At 41.9% G+C, this 23,429-nt stretch overlaps 1 protein-coding gene across 3 annotated transcripts; it reads left to right on the forward strand.

Annotated features, from left to right (window-relative positions):
• The first annotated feature begins 1,112 nt into the window (after nt 1–1,112).
• On the forward strand, nt 1,113–22,832 carry LOC307045623 (uncharacterized protein). 3 transcript variants are annotated; one of them, XM_079691397.1, is made up of 5 exons: nt 1,113–1,234; nt 3,411–7,470; nt 13,290–13,410; nt 15,450–16,331; nt 17,719–22,832. In XM_079691397.1, the coding sequence occupies exons 2-5, from the start codon at nt 4,023–4,025 to the stop codon at nt 18,293–18,295; spliced, it is 5,028 nt and encodes a 1,675-aa protein (XP_079547523.1). In that variant the 5' UTR covers nt 1,113–1,234; nt 3,411–4,022; the 3' UTR covers nt 18,296–22,832. The 3 variants fall into 3 exon arrangements, with proteins under 3 accessions (XP_079547523.1, XP_079547525.1, XP_079547524.1); XM_079691399.1 differs by lacking the exon at nt 1,113–1,234 and adding an exon at nt 1,294–1,351; XM_079691398.1 differs by lacking the exon at nt 1,113–1,234 and adding an exon at nt 1,661–2,311.
• The last annotated feature ends 597 nt before the right edge of the window (nt 22,833–23,429 follow it).

Here is a 23,429-nt window from a genome sequence, read left to right on the forward strand (position 1 = left end):
TATATTGCAATCCTCAAAACAGCAGCATCCAACAGTCTAATCCGTAGATATTACATGTCACTGCATGCATGCACGGAGCACCTGTAGCGCGTCGTTCACTTAAAAGAGCTAGCTCTTTGAGCCGACTCATTCGCGACCGACACATCATTACTTTTCTGTTCATTTTCTTTATCTTTGCACCAATGAATTTCGTTCGTGTTTTGTACTGCAAATGTAGAAGCTATCTACTGTATCATTCAGCTGGTGCACAAAAAGTAGGCTACATGATGGAATCATTAAATTAAAGGTGGGGTAGGTAATTTTGGAGAAACCAGCTCGAGTGCGCTAGAATTTGAAAATACACAGCCGGGAAAAATCTGCCACAGACTGAAACTGCACAGTACAGTACGCGAGCGCCCATTGTTGCTCTTACTTTTTTTCCCGTCTCTCTCTTTCACTCTCCATTCCGCCTCCACAGTGATGCGTGTTGCATTAACGCTGAGGTGAGGAGTGGGAGGTAGAGGCCAAACTGAGAGGGCTACAAGAGGGATGGAGAGAGCCAGAGAAGAAACGAGTGTGTGGGAGAGTGAAATATGGATATGTGGGATAGATACAGTAGATAGATAGATAGATAGATAGATAGATAGATAGATAGATAGATAGATAGATAGATAGATAGATGGATAGATGGATATATAGATGTTGTTCTTTTTCTCCATCGTTACCTCATTTAGAAAATGTCTGAAGGTGATGATTTCCCAAGTGAAACCACTCAGGTCAAACTAATTCTAGAAGGGAATGAGAGAATGGGAAGAGGGAAAGATAGCAATACAGAGAGCAGATGAGTGAGAGAGGAAGCAGCTGGAGAGAAGAAGTTGGTCTCTTTGCAGCTCCAAAGCTCTTAATGCCCCGAAGCTGTGTGGAGTGTACATGGGAGGAGAGAGAGATAGATAGATAGAGGAAGAGAAGGAAAGATTGAGAGGCTGAATTGACAAGAAGAAAAGCTAGAAAGGGGAGACAGAGTGAAAAGGACAGGAGGAGGAGGAGGAGGAGGAGGGTTTGCGTTGGTGTGTTGGTTGGCAGAGCGAGCGCTTGTCAGAAAAACCTTCCTCTGACAGAAGGCATGATTCACAGCGGAGAGAGAGGAAGAGGGGAGAGAAAGAGGGGGAGAGAGAGGGAGACGAGCGTCAGAAAAGACGCAAAACAGCAGAGATAAAGAGACGGAGAGAGAGAAACAACAGAGGAAGAGATGCCGGTAAGAAACGGGGGACTGCTGATTTGAGGCAGAATGACAAGACATTAACAGGATGGGACTGAGATCGACGCGCTGGATTGACTGATGCCTTTTAATGACTGTGACCATGTTGATAAGGTTTTGGCTTTTCTATCGATCGCGGGGAAAATAGAGCAGGTGGCAGCAGCAGAGAGAAAGAGAGAAAGAGGGAGGGAGGGAGGGAGGATGCTGAAGAATGAAGCGACACTGAAAAGATAGGCAAAGAGATAGAGAGACTAGGAATGATTCCCAACTTTCAATAGACTCCTTTGACAGAGCTTCACTAATTTGCAAGGAAGGCATTACTAATACATTCTAAATAGATACTTTTGATTCTCTAACATTACATTTAAAAGGATCAGTACAAATACTTTTGAGAGACTGCTGTGGAAACCTTTCCTACGGTGTTTTTCGATATCTGAATCTTTTCTTCAGATGAGAAAAATAATTTGATTTTGAATGACTGTATGACTTTTCACTTGGAATTGGCATTTAATTTACATCTAAACTGGTTCAAGTGTGATGAAATTATTCAGTGTTGTCCTGAGCTCCCTAAAGATGAGGTGGATGCCAAGCTTCAGTGGGTCATATTTTTTTTTTTCTGTAATTCTGGTAACTTCCTGCAAGCTAACGTTTAGCAAGTTATTATGCTATCGCAGACAACGCTAGAGTTATCTGGCTAGCGGCTGTAGATAATCCAGTTTCCTGTCAAGCCACATTTTTATATTTTCATATTATGGCATATTGGAAAATTCATCTTCAGATTTTTCATATTGAAGAATGGAACAGCTTTGAAGGAAATTATTGACGTCATCTTGACTTTATTTTTGGCTCCAAATGCTTGGTACAGGCTGTCGCTATTACATCTGACCAACTCCTTTTTGCTTGCGCTTTTTAACTATGGACAGTTCCCCCCCCCCCCTTTTAGATAGTCAGATCTGTTGGTGTGTTATATTATTTTAGATATATTGCTTACAAAATGGATCAAAGGGTTCGCCAACAAGGGCAGCATTAAGCTTGATGTCGAGCTCATCCTGAGAAGAAAACATACATTTGAAGGTTATTTATTTTTATCATTTGTAGTCTTGGCGCTAAAGAGTTTTTCACCCTTTTGGTTTTGAAAACTGTATGTTTTTTTAATGATATATTATAAATTGACTAAAGTGTTTGGTCTTTCCTTGGGAGAAAATGAGAAAGTAATGTTATTGAAGGCTTTTAGCTTTTGTAGTCTTGCTGTAAGGAGCTATTCCAGAAAATTTAACAAAGAGATTAGATTAAATTTTGCGTTTAGCCTGTACTTTGGAGAAAAACATATAGTTCTAAGTAAGAAATATTGGAGGATTGTACCCCTTGTTTTCTTAGCTATGAACTTATTCTTACTTCCTTTTTGTCCTCCTTTATAACTTCTAAATGGACCAAGGCATTATCTAAGTAGGACTCAGGACAAATGCTTAATGTTACGCCCATCTTTTGGGAAACATACATTTAAGGTTTTTTATCTTTTGTTTTCTTGCCTTTGAATTTACAACCCTTTAGGTTGTGAAGAGTGCTGGACTAAAGCTACATTTCCTAACTCAGCATTCAGCTTGTCCTTTGAAGAGGAGCACCAAGGATTTCAAAAAAATATATATATTGACAGTTTTTGAGAGCTATGGTTTAGCTCCAAGACACAACAACTAAATACCTTTTGAGAAAAGCAAAAGTGTTCAACTGGCTAACTCCCTTCCTAAGCAAAGGGCTTCTCTTCTCAGCATTATTGGTAACTAAATGGTGGGCCTCTGTGGTCCTTGGGTTGGTGCTGTTTGACATTAGCGCATCATTTAACAGTAGGGGTTCTAATGTTCTATATGGAACGACCATTCTTAATTAACTGATGCTGTTATTATTGACGTAATATCTCTAATTTGAGAAAGCTGAATTCAAGGACATTACAGAACTGTTTCAACAGGTAGAGTAGTACTTATTTGTATAAGTAAACTGTGATAGGCGATTACAATTGTTGGAGTTCTTCTTTAATTGGGCATGCAAGAATATCATTGATTGATACTAATGTCTTAATACTGAATATGTTAATATCCACTCACTTGACGTTTGTAGAGAGACTTTTCCAAGCTGTCTTTTGTTCAAATTTCTTTTTTGTTTTCTTTGTTTTTTACAGACAGTCAATGGTAATCAACACATGCAGTCGGAATGAAAGAAGAAGCTCTGACTGGATTCATAATTTCTTCCACTGTGCTCGGCCTTTCTTTCGCTTTGTGTCTGACAGAATAACGCTCCACTGGATAAAGACTTAATTGGATCCAAACCGACATCCAGAACAATAAACAACCAGAATAAATACAAATGTAGAAATTCTGGGAGAAGAGTGGGAGAGGAAATGAGCTAAGAACAGTGACCCTGTGGACATAAAAACTGGACATATTTTTTCAGTACTTTTCTTTTCGAAATCTGGTTGGGATATTTCAATTTGTGATAATTCTCTTTACATTGCTTTTATCACATTGAGCTTTGGACAAGCTTATTTTGTTGAACAGAAGGATTATGCTTGAGTATTTTTACATTAAACGAAAAGCAAAAATTGGAATTTTACATTTCTATTTTTTTTTTTGCCATGTTCCTCCCAAAGCTAGATGCCCTGCTTCCTGCACATTCTGATGTTTTTTAAGCAATTTTTTTGTGAATTAGTAAATCTGACAAATTCACAATTCACTCTTCAAACTTCTACCGTTCATCCCACCAACCCCTCCCACCGTCAGCAATCCGGCCAATCATGGGAAAGCCTCTAAGCCGTCCTGGGTGTTTCAGGAAGAGCTCCTGCTGCCTGGAAAAACATGGAGCTGGGGATGGGGGAGTGGGAGGGCGGGCTGCGACAGTGGACGGGGGTTATGGAGATGGCTACGTACCCCAAAGATCCATCTACGATACCATGTGCATCAATCAGCAGATTGACAGCCATCACCATCACTCTGGAGGATCCATAAGGAGAGATGGTGGAAATGAAGGGAATTTTAGCTACTCTGCAAGTGGCTCTCTGAGGGTGAGCAGGTCTCCGGCTGACATGTTTGATTCCCAGCCCCGCTCTCTAACTCCCAACCCCTCATTTGTTCGGCGACTGGATGAAAGAGCCATCTTTGATTCATTGAAGCTCGGTGGTCAGGATGTCGATGGTGTCGGCTGCCATTCGCCAGGATGTTTCAACCGATCAGTTTCTCCTTCAATGTCATCTTTTTCAGCACCCGGAGTGTCCTCTTCCTCATCCAAAAAGCACCACCATCACCCCCACCATCACCATGGAGACAGTGCAAAGAGTAGAGATGGCCGACATTCCTGGAAAGTCATGACACCTCCAACACAAATGGAGTGTATGGAGTATACTACAACTGAGATGATGGACAGAGGAGGTGGGTATCTAAACCCAGGGCAATACCCTCCCCCTGGGGGCCAGTCCTCTTCCCTTACTTCCCCCCTAATTTCCCCCTTTTCCGGCTCACCTCTCTCCTCAGGTTACCATACTCCAGTTTTCTTCTCCCCTGCCAAACCTCGACCCAGTCAGTCTCAGAGTTTGCGATGTTCCCCTCCCCATGTCATCCAGCCGAGGCATTACTCGCAAACACAGAGCCTCAGAATGTCGCCACCTCTCGAGGTAAGACGATCCCCCTACCGCGCCCCGTTGGTCCAACTATCTGCTCATGACCTCGAGCAGGAAATGAGGGATCGAGGAGGAGGATGGAGAAATGAGCGAGAAAGGGACTGGGAGCGGGAGAGAGAAAGGGAGATGGAGCGAGGGTGGGCCCAAAGAGAGTGGGAACGAGAGAGGGAGAGGGGGAGACTGGAAAGGGAGAGGGCAAGAGAAAGGGAGAGGAGGGAAACATCATCCTTTGGGACCTTCGGGTATGGTCGACCCGTACCTTTGCGTTCTGACAGAGACTCTGTGTTTTTAGAGCCTGACCAGGTTTTAGACACAACACCCCTGTTGCTTCCCCAGCCTTCACCTTCCCCTTCACCTTCCCCCAATGCCCCCAGAATGGGGACTGCCGCTGTGGGTAGGAATAGAGCTGGGTCAAAAGTTGGATCTGAAAGCATAGGTGGGGTTATGGTTTCAAAGTATGACAATGGGAGTGTGGGTTTGGTGTTAATTGACAGCAAATCTGGGTATGGGCCGAGGTTAGTAAATGAAGTTGGGAACATGTCAGAGGCCGAAATAAGGGCTGCAATAAAAGAACACCATAGAGCTGAAAGTTGGAAGCAGGATGACCACGGATCCAGGGCTAGTGTTAAAAATGGGTCTGAAAAAAGAATGGGCTCCCAGGTGAAAACTAGACCAGGGGGACGGGATCTAGAAGGAAAGGTGCAGTCTGGGGTAGGGATCGAAAATATGGCTCCAACTGTGAACAAGGAGGGACACAAGGGAGGGACAAGGAGTGGAGAAATAAATGGAAGGGGTGGGGCTAAACAAGAACCTATTGCTGAGTCTACACCATCTGAGAACAGGTTTGAGCCTCGAAATAATGTTGAGCTGGTAGCTGAACCTGGTACAGGGATGAAGCCAGAGATCAAGGCAGAGGTTGAGGTTAGAGCTATTTCAAGGCAAGTGGACAACTTGATTGGTAATGAAGTTGAGGGTGTAGCAACAGTTAATAGTGAGGTTGGTTCACCAGAAGAGCCCAGAGTAGAAGCTGAAGTTAAACCAGAAGTTAAGATGGCCCCATCTGAGCCTGAGGCAGTACTACAGACTGGGGTTGGTAAGGAAACAGGGACTAAAAGTAACATCGAGACTGGGGTTGCTTGTCAGACCCAGAGCAGCAACAAAATTACAGATAAAGCCCAGATAAATGTTGCTGCTGGGGATAAAACGGAGAATGCTCCTGAAGAGCAAGATGAGAAAAAGCCCTTGGACATTGATAAAATTGAATCTAGCCATGTAGAGAAATGTTCCAGGTCACGCAAGTCCAAGTCCTCCAAATCAACATCTAGGACTCGACCTGGCACGGCAACAGGGATCCGTCCAGGCGTGGTCAGCCCTTGCCTAAGCAGAGGGTTTCCGGACCTTGAGCAAACAAGCCCTGCTGAGGGCATTGAGTCAACTTGGCCACGCCGAATTATTGTCAGAAAGAGGACTGTTCGGCAGGGTGGGGCACTCCACAATCTCCCTATTCTCCCCCCACTGCCCTCTGTCCTCTCAGCACTGGAGAAGAGGCATCCGCATGTTCACCTCCTCCCTCGTCCAGGACACTATTCAGAGAATCCGCTAACAACACTCATGAATGCTACAAGTATCGCGGGACGATGCTCACTTAAAGAGCCATCCCACCAAGATCCAGGACAGAGCGCCAGTTTGGTGGGCAGGGCTTCCCTGAAGGAGCAGAACTTGGAGCACTGGAGGGTCTGCAGAGAGCAAGAGGAACCCAAGAGGTCCAGAAGCAAGGAGAAACAAGCAGAGCTAAGCAAGGGTAAGACTGAGATCGAGGAGATGAAGGGAAAAGAAGAGAAGCGAGACAAGGAGAGGGGGAAAGAGAAAGACAAAAAGAAGGAGAAAGTGGGTAAGGAGAAAGAGAGAGTTCCTGTCAGTGTGGGGCTAGTAGAGGAAACCAAACGAGAAAAGTCAGAGAGAAGGGTTGAAGAGAAAGTGCCAGAAGATTGGAACATAAAGGAATGTGTGATAAAGGAACGTGTGAAAAAGGAAAGAGATATAGAAATAATTTCTCTAAAAAAGGAGGATAAGGTAATGGAGACTAAAGATGGAATACAAGGGCTGCATGGAAAAGAGTTCAAGCAGGTTGTGACAAAATCAAAGAAAGAAGAAAGTGAGGTAAAGGGAGGAGAAGAAGAAGGAGGCCCTTTGCGAGAGGAAGAAGGTTGGGACACTGTCCTGGACATGGTCAACACTTTGTGGGAGGATGGCTGGGAGAAAGGAGGAGCGGGTGGAGGGGATGATACAGATTCCTTTTCTGGCTCCCTTCCGCGTTGGCCTCTTCTTCGACCCCCGATGGGTTTTGGGGGCTCTCACCCCCCCTCCTCTGCAGCTTCGGAGCTCAGCCTGACTGAATTGGAGCGGAGAGCCAGGGAGCTGGACTCTGACCTGGAGCACCTAGACCTTTCCCAACCACACAGGGACACCCAGGATGTATACCAGCCACTGCTGGAGCCACAGAGGGAACGAGCTGACATGTACCAAACCCACCCAGGGCCGCAGAGAGATAAAGCTGCTCTCATGACAGGTACACATCAGTAGGATTTTATGTGTTTTTTTTCTATCTTCCCATATTTATGATCCGCTCTATCAAAATCAGTTGGATGTCGCAACAGTGCATTGCGAGATAATTGTGTAAAATTATGTAACTTGTGTAAAAAACTTGTGATTTAGTCATTTTGGGGATTTGGTTGATTCTAAACAAACAAAGTCTTGGCTTTCAGAATCTCAAACATGTATTGTCATATTCAGACTATAAATACGTTTCTGAAGCTTAAAGGGGACCTATCATGCAAAATGCACTTCTTGATGGCTTTTATACATAAATATGTGTCCCTGGTGTGTCGGGGGAACTCACGCAGTGTCAGCAAATAAAACCCTTTCTCTTTTCCTCCGTACCACATGTTTTAAAAACGGGGATACAACGAGCAGATACAGATTTTCTGCCGATATGATGTAATTTTGGATGGTGGACCCTCATGGTTGGTATCAGAAACAATGCCTGACGTGTTTTGGACGTAATATGGTATTTGTTTACATTAGCAAGCATCGCTAACACTCAGAACTAACCTGTACTGGAGAGCACATGTGTTTAAAAAGCAGGAAATTAAAAAAAGGACTCACCTAAAATAATTTGAGCTCCATACTGTTTCAGAAATAATCCTTGATGTGGTTTAGAACAGGATGGCGTTTTATCACAGCTGAATTTAACTTTTTTTCCGGTAGAATTCTGATCAGGCATTAGCTCCGCCTCCTTTTTTTTCAAGCTAAGGACCCAAAATCCGCGTTTCTCTAAACAGGGCTGGGATAGAGGGATATGAGGGATGTCTAAAGGCCCGGACACACCGGGCCAATTTCGTCTGTCGATAGATGTCTGGCCGTCGATGAGCATCCTGTCGCCCTACTCAGATTGGTTTGTCCAGCACCGTCGTGTCTTTTCGGCCGTGCTGACACCTTCCGCTCCCGATTCAACATGTTATTAAGCAATAACTGTTGCTAAAATATTGTCAGCAAACTTTATTGGCCTTTTTTCAAATTGTGTTAACAGACATTATGTTATTCGAAATATTTTTGGTCTATATTTGGAGAAAAAACACAATAAGATATAATTGGAAAGCTAAGAATCTCCTCTTTCCAACAGTGTAAAAATTGCAAAATGTGATTTTGATAGAGCAGGTCATATTTGTTTTATTTAGGTAACTAAGTCTGTTGATTTTACTTATAAGGGTCAGTTTATTTGTCACGGATACTTGGGAAGATCTTTGTCATGTTTGACAGAAGATGGGGACTGGAGTTTTTATTGTTCCATCAAGTACTCAGGTTTATTATAACTTGATTTGAACTTTCGTGGGATTTTTGTGGCGATTTGCTAAACTATACATTTTTGGAAAGGGTATTGTATAAGGATTCAGAAAATCCATGTTTCCATTTGCCCAGATGTCTATATGGCGGCCATATTGGAATTTCCAAAATGGCCGACATAAAATGTAGGTTTTGTAATATCTCGGGTTCTAAATAAGCTGGAACATTGATTTTAACTTCTAAACCTACATTTTCAGGGTCAAGGAATCCAATGGTGGTAGTAACAAAGGTTATACATTTTACAACATTAACCCCTTCGATGCATGAGTCGGTCGAAAATGACCTTTGCAAAGTTTTTTTAAGTATGCAAAAACAAATTGATTTGATTATTTTTCATCAAATACTCTATAATAGACCATTATCTTCTATAGATAAATATAAAATATCTATAAATTCAATTCAGGCAAAAAAAATAAAAATCTTATGTGAGACCACAGTTTTTCTTCTCCTATGGCAACGGCACTGTTCTTCAGACTTCTGATATTCTTCTGATATTTGTTGTGGACCACACATAGCCTACTATATGAGAAATGTCATCCCTCAAGGTTATTTTACACAGTTTGCCATCGGCAAGGGGATCTCAGAATCCTATCAGCTGACACATCTAGGATGGGTTGTTGCATCTGCATTATCCAGAATGAAAGCAGGAGAAACTTCCAGCAATATTCCAGGCTGGGCAGGATACAACTCACTGTTGTCTGAAAGCCTTCCCTTGACACAGGTTAGAGCCTTGCCACTATTGCCAGAGGTGGCACACGAGTGGTCAACTCTGTTGACTGTGATCATGCAAGCAAATCAGCTGAGAAAGTTGGCAGTTGGGGAAGATCACGCCACAGTCAGTACCTTTGACATGGCCCTCTATGAGAGGGTGGTGCAGCTCCTAGCTGCCAGACCTGACCTGAAACAGATGGTTGTTCCCAGATTGGATGAGCTGCATGTCGTCATGACTGCCCTCAGAGCTCTTGGTGCCTCCATGGAGAATATTGGGTATAGATGATGCCTGGATGGAAGCAGATGTGTATGGTCCTGCCACAACAAGGCAAATCCTGAGATCCACACACTACAAGCGAGCTCTCCATGCCCACATCTACTCGTATGTAGCACTCTATGAAATTGCTCCGGAGGAGTTCTTTAAGGACAACCCACAACTGAAATATGTGTGCCTGAAGGCAACAGAGGGAGTATAAGCTGCCTGCTCGGAGGGTAAAGACATCAAGGCTGAATCTGTGAAGCAAGTCAACTGGACCCTCCTGGAAGCCACTGCTGAAGTCATCACAGCATTCCAAGAATGAGAGGAACAAAAATCCCAGCATGCGATGTTCAAGGTCATTATGAGCTACCTACATCGGGTGGAAACAATCCTGTTCTTCGTAGCAGCAACTCGGAATGCTGACCTTGAACTCCATCTGCAGGCTGGAGAAGCACTGAGCAAGCTGTTATTTGCCATGGATCGCATTAAGTACAAGAGACTCTGGCCAAGATACATCGCAGACATGCATGACTTGAGGATCAATCACCCTCAGACCTGGGGGGAACTACACGCAGGTAATATATCTGTCACCAAGAGTGTCATTCCCTTTGTGTCTGTTGGGGCAGACCACACATGCGAACATCTGAACAAGCTGATGAAGATTCGCTCTGTGATTAATGGAATCTCTAACAATGCCAATGCCAGACAGAGATTTTTCATGGTCACACCAGAACTTTCACGTCTGTCGAAAGAGTTCAAGAGTCAATTTGACATGGAAGCTGACAGAACCACAGAGCACCATGAGCTTGGACCAAGTGCAGTCAAGAGGGCACATGGTACAATCGACAAGATCAAGGCAGCCATACTCAGTCATGGAAACCCCTTTACCACTGAAGGTGACAAGCTGTACAATGTAATCACATTTCCCTACATCCCAGATGAGTATGTACCACAGATCTTGAATGCTGATGTCACTGGCCAGAAGTTGTATGAAGACTACATGTCAGAGCGGATCAATGGAGATGTCAGCCTCTGGGCCCCTGTGAAGAAAGTGAACAATAAGATGTTCCTGTCTGGGAACAAGAAGATTAAAGTGAAACTCAGAGACAATACTGTGAATCTGAAGGAGTGTTTTTCAAGGCTGATGGTACTTGCCAGGTCAAACGGAGACATCAACCAGAAAGAGGCCATAGGAAACTATGAATTTACTCTAACACCAAGGGCACTGTTTGCTTCTAATGGAACAATCCTGCTATGCCATGTCAAGTCCAAGTTAATCAATCTCCTTGAGAAGCTGACAAGAGAAGATGTGCCCCATGAAGACCATCAGCTGCCTCAAGCTGGAAGTCCTACCCACCAAGATGCTATTGACACAGGATTCACAGACACCACATCTACTGATCAGGCAAGTCGAAAGATAGCACTGGTGGACGGCATGGTGCTTGTGCAGAGGCTGAGCAAAAAAACAGCCACTGTAGTGACATTCAAGGATCGTGGCTGCTTCAATGACAGACTGATGTCACTAACAAGAGATTATGATGAAATTATCCTTGTGTTCGACACATACAGGAGAGATTCTCTGAAGAGTGCAACCAGAGATAAACGAAGACAAGGAAAAGCTATCCAGTACCAAGTCACAGAGATGACACCAACATCAAACACATCCCACTGAGCAGGTTCCTCTCTCATGACCAGACCAAGGCCGATCTGACTGATTATCTTGCAGCCAAAATTCTAGAATACAACAGGGGATCCTCCAAGCTGATCATCACGTCAGCTTCTGGGAACACTAGGAGCAACAAATACCTGCTCTTTGAAGAAAATAACCACGAAGAAGTAGACACGCTGCTGATCCACCAGGCTGTGCTGTGCTGGCATCACACCGAAACCCAGCAGATGCACAGTTGATATTCTTTTCACCAGATACAGAACTTCTAGTGCTAGTCACAGCAAACTATGATCTCTTGCTGAAGAACACATCGATTTTGATGGCCTCTGGTGTTGTGCAGATTTAACCACTGTGGCGAGCTCTAGGTAAAGAAAGAGCAAAGGCATTGCCAGCTTTCCACGCATTCACTGGGGCCGACAACACAGGCAGGCAACCTGGCTGCAGATCTATTTAAAAGCAGATGAAGATATTATCAATGCTCTGCAGATGCTTTTGGATGAAGCAGAAGTGGCGGAAGGAATGCTGTCCACACTGGCTTCCTTTGTATGTGCAGCCTACTCACCCAAAGGTATCAACATAAAGACAATCCCTGAACTACGATGGCATCTCTTCTGCAAACACAGGGCAGAGAGTGACAAGCTCCCTCCAACACTTGGAGCTCTGAAGCAGGATATCTTGAGGGTCCATGTCCAAACCAGGGTATGGGCCACAGGCAGCCATTGCTCTGCAGGATCCGGAGCTGGATCCCCTGCACAATGGGTACAAAGAGACTTGGATGGCATGAAACCAACAACCACAGATGTCCTCCCAGCCCCAAAGGCCATCATTGAGATGGTCCAATGCAGATATAAATCTAACTGTTCTTCTGGAAGATGTTCCTGCAGAGCTCATGACTTAGCCTGTACTGATATGTGTCAGTGCAGTAGCCAGTGCCAGAACGACGATGATTCCCATGCCGTGATGGATGGAAGTGTTGATGATGATAGTGATGATGATGCATAGATGTGTATACATTTAGATGTCTAAAGAAGAAGGTTGCTTCTTTTATGTGGTCACAAAATGTGCATGTCATGATGATACTGAAGTTCACAATTATAAACTCAGTTTAATCAGTTAATGTCAATTATCTATTAAGTCCTCAATAAAGGTTATGTTAACATGCAATTTAGTGAGTTCTACCTAATTATTGTTGGCACCATTGGATTCCTTGAACCTGAAAATATGGGTTTAGCAGTTCAAATCAAAGTTCTAGCTTATTTAGAAGTCAAGATATTACAAAACCTACATTTTACGGTGGCCATTTTGGAAATTCCAATATGGCCGCCATATAAACACCTGGGCAAATGGAAGCATGGATTTTCTGAATCCTTATACAATATCCTTTCCAAAAATGTATAGTATTGCAAATCCCCACAAACATCCCACAAAAGTATATAGTGAACCTGACTAAAGGGATATCAAGGTTTAAAGAGAAGTTTGGATTTTGGCTTATTTCCCTCAATGTCATGTGTCTCCGTTCTATTTGGATCTTTCTCACTTTCTCTCTGGATCTTTCTGTTGTGGCCTTTGGCTTTTTCTTATCTTAGCTCAAGCCAGTCTTCACTATAATTCCTATTTTAGGATTTGTTGGCTCAGGTACTACCACTGAAACTATTTTGCTTTCACAAACCTGTGTCCTTCACTTTTCTTATCTCGACAATGGGAAACTCTGATCTAATGGCTATGATAAAATATCAAAAGTTTTGACTAATGATTGGGGAATGACGAGTGTCCTATTGATTATATCTTGCTAATATCTCCCTCTTCTCATGTTTAATTGTGTTTAAAACTGTGTTCCACTTCCCAGGCACAGGGAGCAGATCCCATATCAGTTTGGAGCTCACTGCTATGGCTTCACAAACTACAGACACAGAAAGACCTTCTGACTGGTCAACTAAACCTGCTGGGACTTCCACTGTTGGTACAAGGTAATTCCACAAAAATGTTTATTGTCAGCATTGAAAACCTTATCTACCAGATGTTTGCTTATAATCTGCATAACTAGTATTAGTACTACTATTTATCAGTAGCGTGGCGTGGGGAAAAAATTAGGGGAAGCCAATAATACGTCCTTTCTTTTGGGGTAGGGGGGGTGTGGTGGTCATTGTAATAACGTAACCAGATGAGTGATTACAGCGCCCGGTATCATTTTACACACATTTGTATCATACAGATGCAGGACTTACACAAGCCTGTTATCTAACCGACAGGTCCGCACGCACTCTCCAGCCGAAACTCTAATAAGCATTCATTCACAAACTAAATCAGGAGACCTTTAACGTTTTACGTCCGGTTCGCTCCTTTGTTCCTCGCTGTACACAGCTCCAGTTTGGGCATTGGCCTGTCATCAGATTGTATTTGTTGTTGCTGCTGCTGCAGCGGAAGTTTAGTACAATTATTTTTGATTAAATACTCCAAATCTCCACCCTCCATAATTGCACTTGCTTCAGTTGCTTGCTACTTTCTAACGGCAGTGAGATTGGTGCAGTGACGCTATCTATCTTCTATCGATTAGATTTATGATTCGAAAATTATAAAAGTAGGGTAGACATGTGGATATTATCCGACTGAACAAAACGTGCATTTACCTAACAGGTTCGTTTTCCACTGACCTTTCTTCGAGCTATTTTCCAAAATCCTATGGAGAAATCCCATTGCTATTTTATCGAGGGAAACCGAGCGCAGCTTACTTCCGCTTTTTGGGACGCGTCACTGCACCACTAAATTGATGTGATTTGATTGGATTGTGAGGCAAGGGAAGCCAGCCGCCTCTGGCTTCCCTTGGCATGGCCCTGACCAATCACAGGTTGGCAGGGGCATGACGTGAGCCTCATCTGATTGGTCAATCCGTCCATTTTTTTTCACCAAGGGAAGCAAATTTCGGCTGGCCTCCTCTCGCAACAGAGAGTGCAATCTACTGTTTCACCGTAACATCTAGAGGGGCGCTGTTTCACTCTTTGTAAAATACTCAATGAGAACAGGGGAGAGACGGGCCGGCAGTAACACACAACAAAGAATTTCCGAAACTAAACGAAGTGCTTTCATTTATTTATTAAAATTATAACCACAATCCGAAAAAACAGGGGAAGCCTGGCTTCCCTTGGCCTCCAGGAGAAAACGCCACTGCTATTTATTGGCTTTTTTGGGTCAGTATAGCACATGTATTACTTTGATTGGGATATTTAAATAATGTTTATGTTACATGTAGAACTTTGTATGTCTGATCATTTGAAATCTGATTTAAGCCTTTTTAACTATGTACAGAGCAATGTAAAACATCAGCATCCAATGTTGACCTGTGTACTATGCAGTGCTAATAGTCTTTTTTACATTTAAGTAAATGCAAATGATATGCACCAAATGTCTGAAGGGCGAGGATGATAACAAATAAACGTAATTGTAGTGTCCCAGCACATGAGCCTTTAGGTACATCCCACATAATCAGTAAATCTGAACAGTCACAGTGCTCAGACAAGAAAGATGGTAAACAAATAAATAAGTCAGTGCTGAAGAAGAAGAGATAGATTCCTCAATCCCACATATAACAAAGCATAAACAGTAGTAAAAGTTGTGTGCCATGCCTAGGGAGCCATTTCGGGTTCAGTATCTTGCCCAAGGCCACTTCAACCGGTTATTATCTCATTCTCTTTGAACAGTGCGTGTACAGTTTAGCATGAAAGTAGACAAGATTCATATAAAGATAATAAAGGCATCCAGTGCACATCATTTGCGACCAATTAAGTAGATTTCATATCTAAAGTGTGCTATCTGAATCTGTTTTTAGCAGATCTTTGTAACATTCAACTTGTCATTAAAAAAAGTGCTCTGTGGGGCAAATACATATTCATAGTCTTGATCCCAAAAAGTTGATGGATTTAGTGCTAACCAATGGTAAAGAAAGATAATTATTAGTCACAGGAGGCACAACAGGAAGTAGCAGTTTTTGACTACCATGTTTTTTTTCCAGCTCCACTAAGGAGGACAGCTCTCCAGACTCCAACCTGACACTGGAGTCCGACTCCAGCGGCGTCTTCCTCTCCTTATCCAATCAGAGCCAGGAGGAGGCCGGCTCTGACAGCGACCAGCCAATCAGTGGCTCTGACCTAGGCAGCAGCAGCACGTCACTGGAAAAGGACGGGGAGGATGGAGGGTCAAAGGAATGGGGGAGGGAGGAGAGTGCAGAGCTACAGTGGTGCTACCCTACACTATTCAATACATCCTTGCAAGAAGACATAGAAGGAGATAGGGACCAAGAGGAAGCTGGGCATGGAAATATGGGGACATATGAAAGGGGAGGGAAAGATGAAAATGTAAGAAGGGTTTGTAGGATAGGCACGGTTTCAATCATGAAGACCCATCTCAACTATACAGACAACGAGGGCTCCACGACTTTTATGGCCCCACAAAGTGAAGAAATACCGCCCAGGAAAAGAGTGACCCTCATGGGAGGTGACATTCCTCTTCCTCTGTCTCCCTTAAAACAACCGATCAAAACCTTTCTAGATCCAAATCAGATGCCAATAAGAAGCTCAGGACTGGACTGTGGTGACATAGATCCCTTTGTTCAATCGGACAGCTTTGTTTACCTCGCTGTGTCTGCAAAACCCGCCTCCCAGGGGGAAGTCGCCACAAAGACAGAAGTTCCCACCCATGGCAGTGTACAAAAGCGTTCAAATAGCGTGAAAACACACTTTGACCAGTCAAATACAGAATGGCGGGCCAAGCCAACTCAACTTGGTCCACAAAAACCAGAGGAAGGAGACTTTCTGTGCACTGACAGCTTTGTGTACCTGGCTGCTCCGGCCTGCCACCTATTGGGCCCCGCAGGAACTGCACCCTACAGCGGCAGGTATGTGTACTTTTTGTTCACTGTATCCCTGCATTCCATCGTTCATAGTTCAGTGGGGACCGACAACTAAGCATCAAAATGCAATACATTTATTCATGTTCTGGTCCACTTTACCTGGTCCTGCTTGTAATTTAACATAGATGTAAAAAGAGAACTGGATACAGAATTTGAGGCGAGGCCACGTTCATTCCTATGAAAGTTGCTCAGTGGCCCATGAAGCAAAAATTGCCTAAATGTCGAGGACTAAAGTACCCAGATAATTTTAGGGATCTTCGGGCAATCCTCCGCATCCATTGGGTCCATGGATTAACAGTTTTCCTTAAATCCTGCCTCCAATTCCCTCCGTCACAATAGCGTCACTTCTGGTCTCGGCTCGATCAAATAAATTGAGAGGGAAGATACCTCAGTCAGATTTTGGTGCATTTTAAAACGTTAAGGACCTAATGATTTAAATAATGGCTGCTTGAGAGTTTGACGTATTTTTCCCAATTCAAGTCAATGTGAATAGGACTTTTAAGGCTTCACGTGATTGGCATCACATGACTGAAACGGTAATCATAGTACCACTATTTGGCCAAACTACTAAAATGTGCTTCAACAAACGACGCACTTTCTGTGGGCTTGATTCGTTGTGGCAGTTGACTAGGTAAGGTAGCCCAGGCGTCTTCCCCCCAGCCATGTCTTCCAGCTCTCTGAAGAATACCAATACATTCTAGCCCAGATAAGGTACGTGATCCCGTCAGTGTTCTGGGTTATCCACAGGGTGTTCTTCCAGCTAGATGTTCCTTGAATACCTAATACCATCACCATGACAGCAGCCAATTTACTGCTAATACAATCCACCTCTCAATCTTGGATTCCATTTCCACTCATAAAAGGTTTCGTTCCTTGTCTGCTAGGATCTTAACTACCACTTCTGGAATACTTTTTTTTGCACATCAAAGTAAGGGTTAGGCATGTGAAATCCAAGTGTCCCATGTCAACAAAAGACATTGAGTTTGGAGGTTGAGGATGTTCTTGAGAATGCCCATGAGGCCCTAGTGAACATTATTGCAAACGTTCACACATCTCAGGAAGGAGAGACAGGGTTTATCCCAGGGAAGAGAACTGCTGATTCCGTTGGAATCCAATTTCCATACAAAAGCATGTTTTTGTCAACAACCATCATTTATCTAATTTCCACTTCAAACTAATGGAGTATTATAATTGAAATGTGTGTTTTCCCCTCCCCCTGTGTTTAACATAGAGCTCTAATAATGAAGCTTTCTTTTTTAAATAACGATTCCTTGTGACAAAGTTCACCAATTGGCGATAGATGCCATTAGCACTTTGATTACTACAATTCCATATGATTTAACTCAGATTGTGCCTGTTGTGTTTTCTTCAGGGAGTCCGACTCGGAGAGTTCAGGATCTGGCCCTGGTGACATGTCAGTTCTGGGTTGTGGCTCAGTGGCAGGGGACAGTGACTGGGACTCAGACCTGTCTGACTCCGATCCCAGTCGCCCCCCCAGGATCTCTTCTGCTGGAAACAGAGCTGCCGGCGCATCACGATCAAAGCTGCACGCTGAACCGGGCTGGGACTTATTCGGAGATACCACAGAGCCTGAAGTGCTGAGTGAGCTTTTCACGGAACAGGATAAAAACAACAATGGTAAGGCAAGGAAGGTTACCGGGGTAACCAACAGCCTGGAAGATTCAACGACCATTCCCATGGCAACTCAGCGTGTCGCTTCGCCAGTGAAACGGTCGACAACAGTGGAGCAGGCGTCAACAAAGGTGACATGGCAGTTTAGACCTGCCCAGAGGTCAGTCTGCACAGGAAGTAGAAAAGAGAAAGAGAAGGAAATGACGTCATCGTCATCAGTAAGGTTCACGGAACTGAGAGGAGAAGAGACCCATAGAGGCTCGTCTTCATCTTCATCGTCTTCATCATCGTCACCATCGTCATCATCTTCTGGTTGATTTGTAAAGGGAAATGATTTTTTACCACCAATTGGGAAGAGCTGTGTTGCCAAAAGATAGAAAATATCTTTAATTTGTTCTGTTGAAACCGACAGATGACAGAATTTCTGGACAGATTTATTTGCCTGTAATTAGTTTTTAATTTCGCTTCTAGTTGCTGCCATTGCCTTCTAATGACTTACTAAAGGCTGCTTAAAAGACTAGTTAATTGTTGCCTTTTCTTATGTTAACAGTCCTTCACAATATCATTATAATTTGTTCAAGTTTAAAGCGATGTGAGATTCTGAACTTCAGGTTGAGATAATGAGGAAAAATGGCCACTGATAGAGCCCTTATGTAATTTAAGCACTATGTTTATTCGAATGGAGTTGATCAGAAATCTAAAAATGTTGATTTAGAAGTTACATGTACACATTATTCTCAATCTAAATAAGAAATATATATAGTTCTGTGGGGGTTTATTCTGGTGAATGTATTGTACAGGATACACACAACTACCAGGAAAAACACAATTCACATACTGTATGAGGCGTTCTCATGATGTTGCTTGGTGGCAATAACACAAACGCTTGCAGTTGGACAAAATAACTTCTGCTAGACCATACCCTTCTGTTATCTTTTTTATAAAGATTTAACGATATAAACGTGTATCAGGCCTTATATTAAAATATATCTTCTTCCCTATGTAATGCCTAACTTTAACACCTGCTTATACTTCATATAATATAAAAAAACAGACTTTTAAAAACTGTCAAAGATCAAACTTTACAATGTCCAATGTATTTTATAATCACATCCAACTTTAACAACAGTGTATTTAACAGTGTGTTAATAATATATTTTGAAAGAAAATTATAGAGTGAAATATAGAGTGATCAATTATACATATATATATATATATATATATATATATATATATATATATATATATATATATATATACAGTATATGATGAATGTGCAACAAATAACGGAAGGATTTAGTGATAACATTTAATTTAACTGTTTTATTTATCAATTAGGTTAAAAATTGTGAATCTAATATTTGAGCAATATGCTTCATGCTATATTATATGTTTCATATGTGGAAAGTGTTGTGCATATAAATAGCTGAGTTTAATTTAATTTATACCGCCAACTACTGCAGTATTACACTTAAGTAGAGGTTCTATGTGGAACACTTTCAAACATCAATTTATTATCAGGTATCATGGTATAATTTCCCTAAACAATGGAACAAGGTAGAGATGATTGATAGCATTTGCCTCACACCGGTGGTATTTTTATTGCGAGTGACTTTATCCCCCATAATCCTCTTTGCTTCTCCCACACCTCCAAGACATCTTTAGCTTTGCGGAATTGGATAAACATAATTTGTTCCCTTTTATTCCCATCAATCATTTGTCTATGGTTGTGCTGCAAATCAAGCAATCCAGAAGAGTTTCCCACAATTCTATGTTGCTGCACACTGCAGTACGGAGACTGATTATGCTGCCAATAGGCACTGATGTTAAAGGTTCACTTTAATACGTTTCAACCCTAACCCTAACCCTTGCTTTTGTCTCTACGTGACTAATGGGGACAACATATTTTAAAACTAGTCTAGTATTGAGCCAGAGCGTTGTTATGTAATTGCTTGGGGTAATCATGCTCAATTAAAATGTTCTTTTTACCTTTCGTCCGAAAAGGTCTGTTTGTTATTGTGTCTAACATGGTCTCATTAAAGAGGAAGTCTCCTTCTGAAATCTTACCACAGAGGTGTCTTTAGTCTTGTAGAAAACAGTAGAAATGTGAGTGAGTCATAGAGAGGAGAGCTGGGAGGGGTCTGTTCTGTTGGAGTGATGGTATGTACGATACGGAGAAAATATCACAATATATTACTTGAAATGACCATCTCTAATGTGGATTTAATCACCAAGGGCCTACGTCTACATAGCGTCTTTTTCTGAGCACCTGTGTCTTTTTTCTCTGTGCTTGGAATAGAGATCGGCTGGCGGACACTATGTTGCTGCCAGTGAGTGTTTTACTTTTATTGCCGTATGTCCAAAGCTCCTTGCTCTACGGCTGTCAGACTGAGCACTGAAGCTTATTCATACAACGTTTTACAGTAAGATTCTTTCGAGTAGTGTTCATGGTGAAAAAATAGAAGTCAAACCATTATAGCTTCTTAAAAACCAGAAAAGACAACACTTTACGATATCCCAAAAATCAGCTCTATATCAATATAGCCAACATATATATATCAGATGTACCTTTTTCTTAAACAACACATACAGTGTCAAAGACAAAAAAAACAGGTGTGCAGGTTGTCCATTTTTTTTTACCCCCCCCCCCCCTTACAGGTACCGATCATTTCAAGTGTTAGATCCTTTTCTCTGTAGGTGATGTTGTTGGATACTTATAATGACAATCAAACTGTGTTGGTGGCAGAAAAACAAGCACTTGTATCAGACATACATTGATGGCAGTGTATATGTTGCGTACTTGCATAAGCCTGTTTGGCAGCTACCTGCTGCAGCGCAAATGACCAATACTAGCCACTTAACTAACTAAACTTAGACTTGTGAAAGAATCTTAAAAGTAACCCTTTAAAAGGACACACGTGTACACCTTTAAAAAACCAGCACAGTGATATGAGATTTATCATCCTATTATAAATGCCATAAAGGGAACGTGGTAGGTTCGGTTGACGAACTTTCCCCAATAAAAATCCTTGTTACAATGGTATATGGTTATGAAAGACTGCGGGGGAAGTTTTTACCTGGCACAAATGGATTCCTTCCTCATTTAGTCGTGCTCATGAATTTCAAATTGGTCAGTGAAGGTTACTGATAATTCCGAGTTGAGTAAATGTGTCTTTATGTGTGTTTGTGTTGAGAGTGAATATATTGTGGGGATACTGCAGCCATATTTCTTGATTGTGATTGATCTTGTTTTTTTTCGCAAATTAAGAAGTGTTGCCTTGTGCAGCTGAAACTGCCATTATGAACCTTGAAATGCTCCGCCAGTCCTTATTGTTGATGGTGATGCTCTGTGTAAACCAATTGGATTTGGTGGAGCCCTAAATGTCTGCTTTAGTGATGGATTCATTATATATATTATTTGATATCATCTGGTGCTTTTGAGCACAGATTGACAAGCACATCCATGGATGAATAACATGCTTTTATTAGCATGCAATGTATTTTTAAAGTTGCAAGATTGACAGGTTTTCTTATGAAGTGTTAACCAGTTCTGTACTCATGACTGATGCAGGTTTAAAATGACTACAGCCTCTGACTATTGTAACTTTTTTTTTTAAGGCTTTTAAACTACATTTGTTAATATTCTTATAAATCCAATAGCACCCCAAAATGCTGTTGAAAATCAGCGGTTTTAAAACACGAAAAGTGAGCTGTAAGGCGTTTTGGCACACATTTGCTAATGGGCCCACGATAAGCTCCCATTACTGGAGAAACCAAGCAGTACTCCTGTGCTTTTTCTTTCTTTATTTCATGTGTGTCTATTTGTGGTTATTTGATTAAACACACATGTGCAGAAATGTGTAAATAAGTGAATTGTCAATGGTTCTGGTATAAAATAAATAATTAATCATTTCGATATGATGATTTTGGATCCCGAATAAGCTAATAAAGCAGGATCTACTTAATTTGATATTATACTTAAGTGGTGCCAATATACATTGAATCTTTTGCTAACTTTGTTGGTAATTCAGCCTAGTATTTTGGGATCTCCGATGGCAATATTAAAATTGAGGAATGTATCTTGTAAACACAAGCCAGAACAATAATCTCATATATTGTGCTTTTCATATAGGAAAGATTGCATTGGAATAAGACTGTATGAGCCAGTATTCCCCTGCAGGCCCTTCAGTGTCTTGGTGGTTTTCTGCCAGCTCCAGCATCTTGATACAGTCATGTATGTGGGTCTGTGCTGTTTATTTGATGAAGGAATGGGGCCGAGCATTTATAAAAACTACCTTTACAGGTTTGATAATCCACACTGCTTATAACGTCTGGCTGAAAATCCATTCGGAAAAGGCTGTTTATATGAAATGTAACCTGTGTTCTCTATTACGCTGTCTCTATGCTGTGTAGCACGACCTGGTTTGTCTTGGAAAAACTGCTTTTTCTAACCCTGCTGCTTCACATGTCTGATGGAAGGAATGTTTGTCTTAGTAACTAGACTTTAGAGCTCACACATTGGACCAAATGAGAGGAGGAGCCAGATAGTTGTACACAATTCAATAAAATAATCTTTGATTTTCGCTAGCATTAAACTGTGGCAAGTCATCTAGTTTCACTGTCAAATATTAAGGGTAAATTAACATCACTGACTTTTGTAAAATTCAGTATAATCAGGCCATACGTGTAATACTTTGCTCTTGATGTAAACGCTGATCACTGTTAAAGCTTAGTGGTGATGAATAAGTGAAGACTTTTAAGGGGATAAGGTGGATTTATGTGAAATCGAATTGTTTGCAACATTGCCAAGCCTTGTTGAAATGCATTAAAGTACAAATAAAGATTAAACTCAATGGTGGAATGTGACTCACTTTGGCCTGTGTCGTCTGTCTTAACCTTGGTTTTGCACTGCTATGCCACCCTATTAGGGATATACATACATCTTAAAAAAATTTGAGAAAATAAAAGGGAAATGCATAAAGCTGCATTAGTTATCAACAATGGACTAAATTAATGTGTGTACTGAAATGTGAAAGGGTTTTGTTTTGCTTAGAAATCCACAGAAAGGTATCACGAAATCTGCAATCCGCACCCATGTTTTAGTGGTTTTTACATTATTTTGATAGTTTATAGTCCAAACCTTTCTTGTCTCCATGTAAATAGCTGTATCACACCCACTTTGCATTGTCAAGAAACACATTTGCAATGAGCAGATGAACATAGTGGAGCACTGAATAATTTGAGAGCCAGACATTATCTAAGGCGTTGGGGGAGACCAAAACAGCTAAAAGGAGAGCGAATATGGACGTACATCATTCAAATGGCCAACACTTCAAATATGTCAATCTTGTCTTTGCTATTGTTCTGCTACCTTCAAATGGCCATCAAAAGCAAACGCTTACATTTGATTTGACAATTAAAGGACCGTTATTTGTATTGGTAATAGTAACA

This window comes from Notothenia rossii (assembly GCF_949606895.1).
Source record: "Notothenia rossii genome assembly, chromosome: 7".
Lineage (NCBI taxonomy): Eukaryota > Metazoa > Chordata > Actinopteri > Perciformes > Nototheniidae > Notothenia > Notothenia rossii.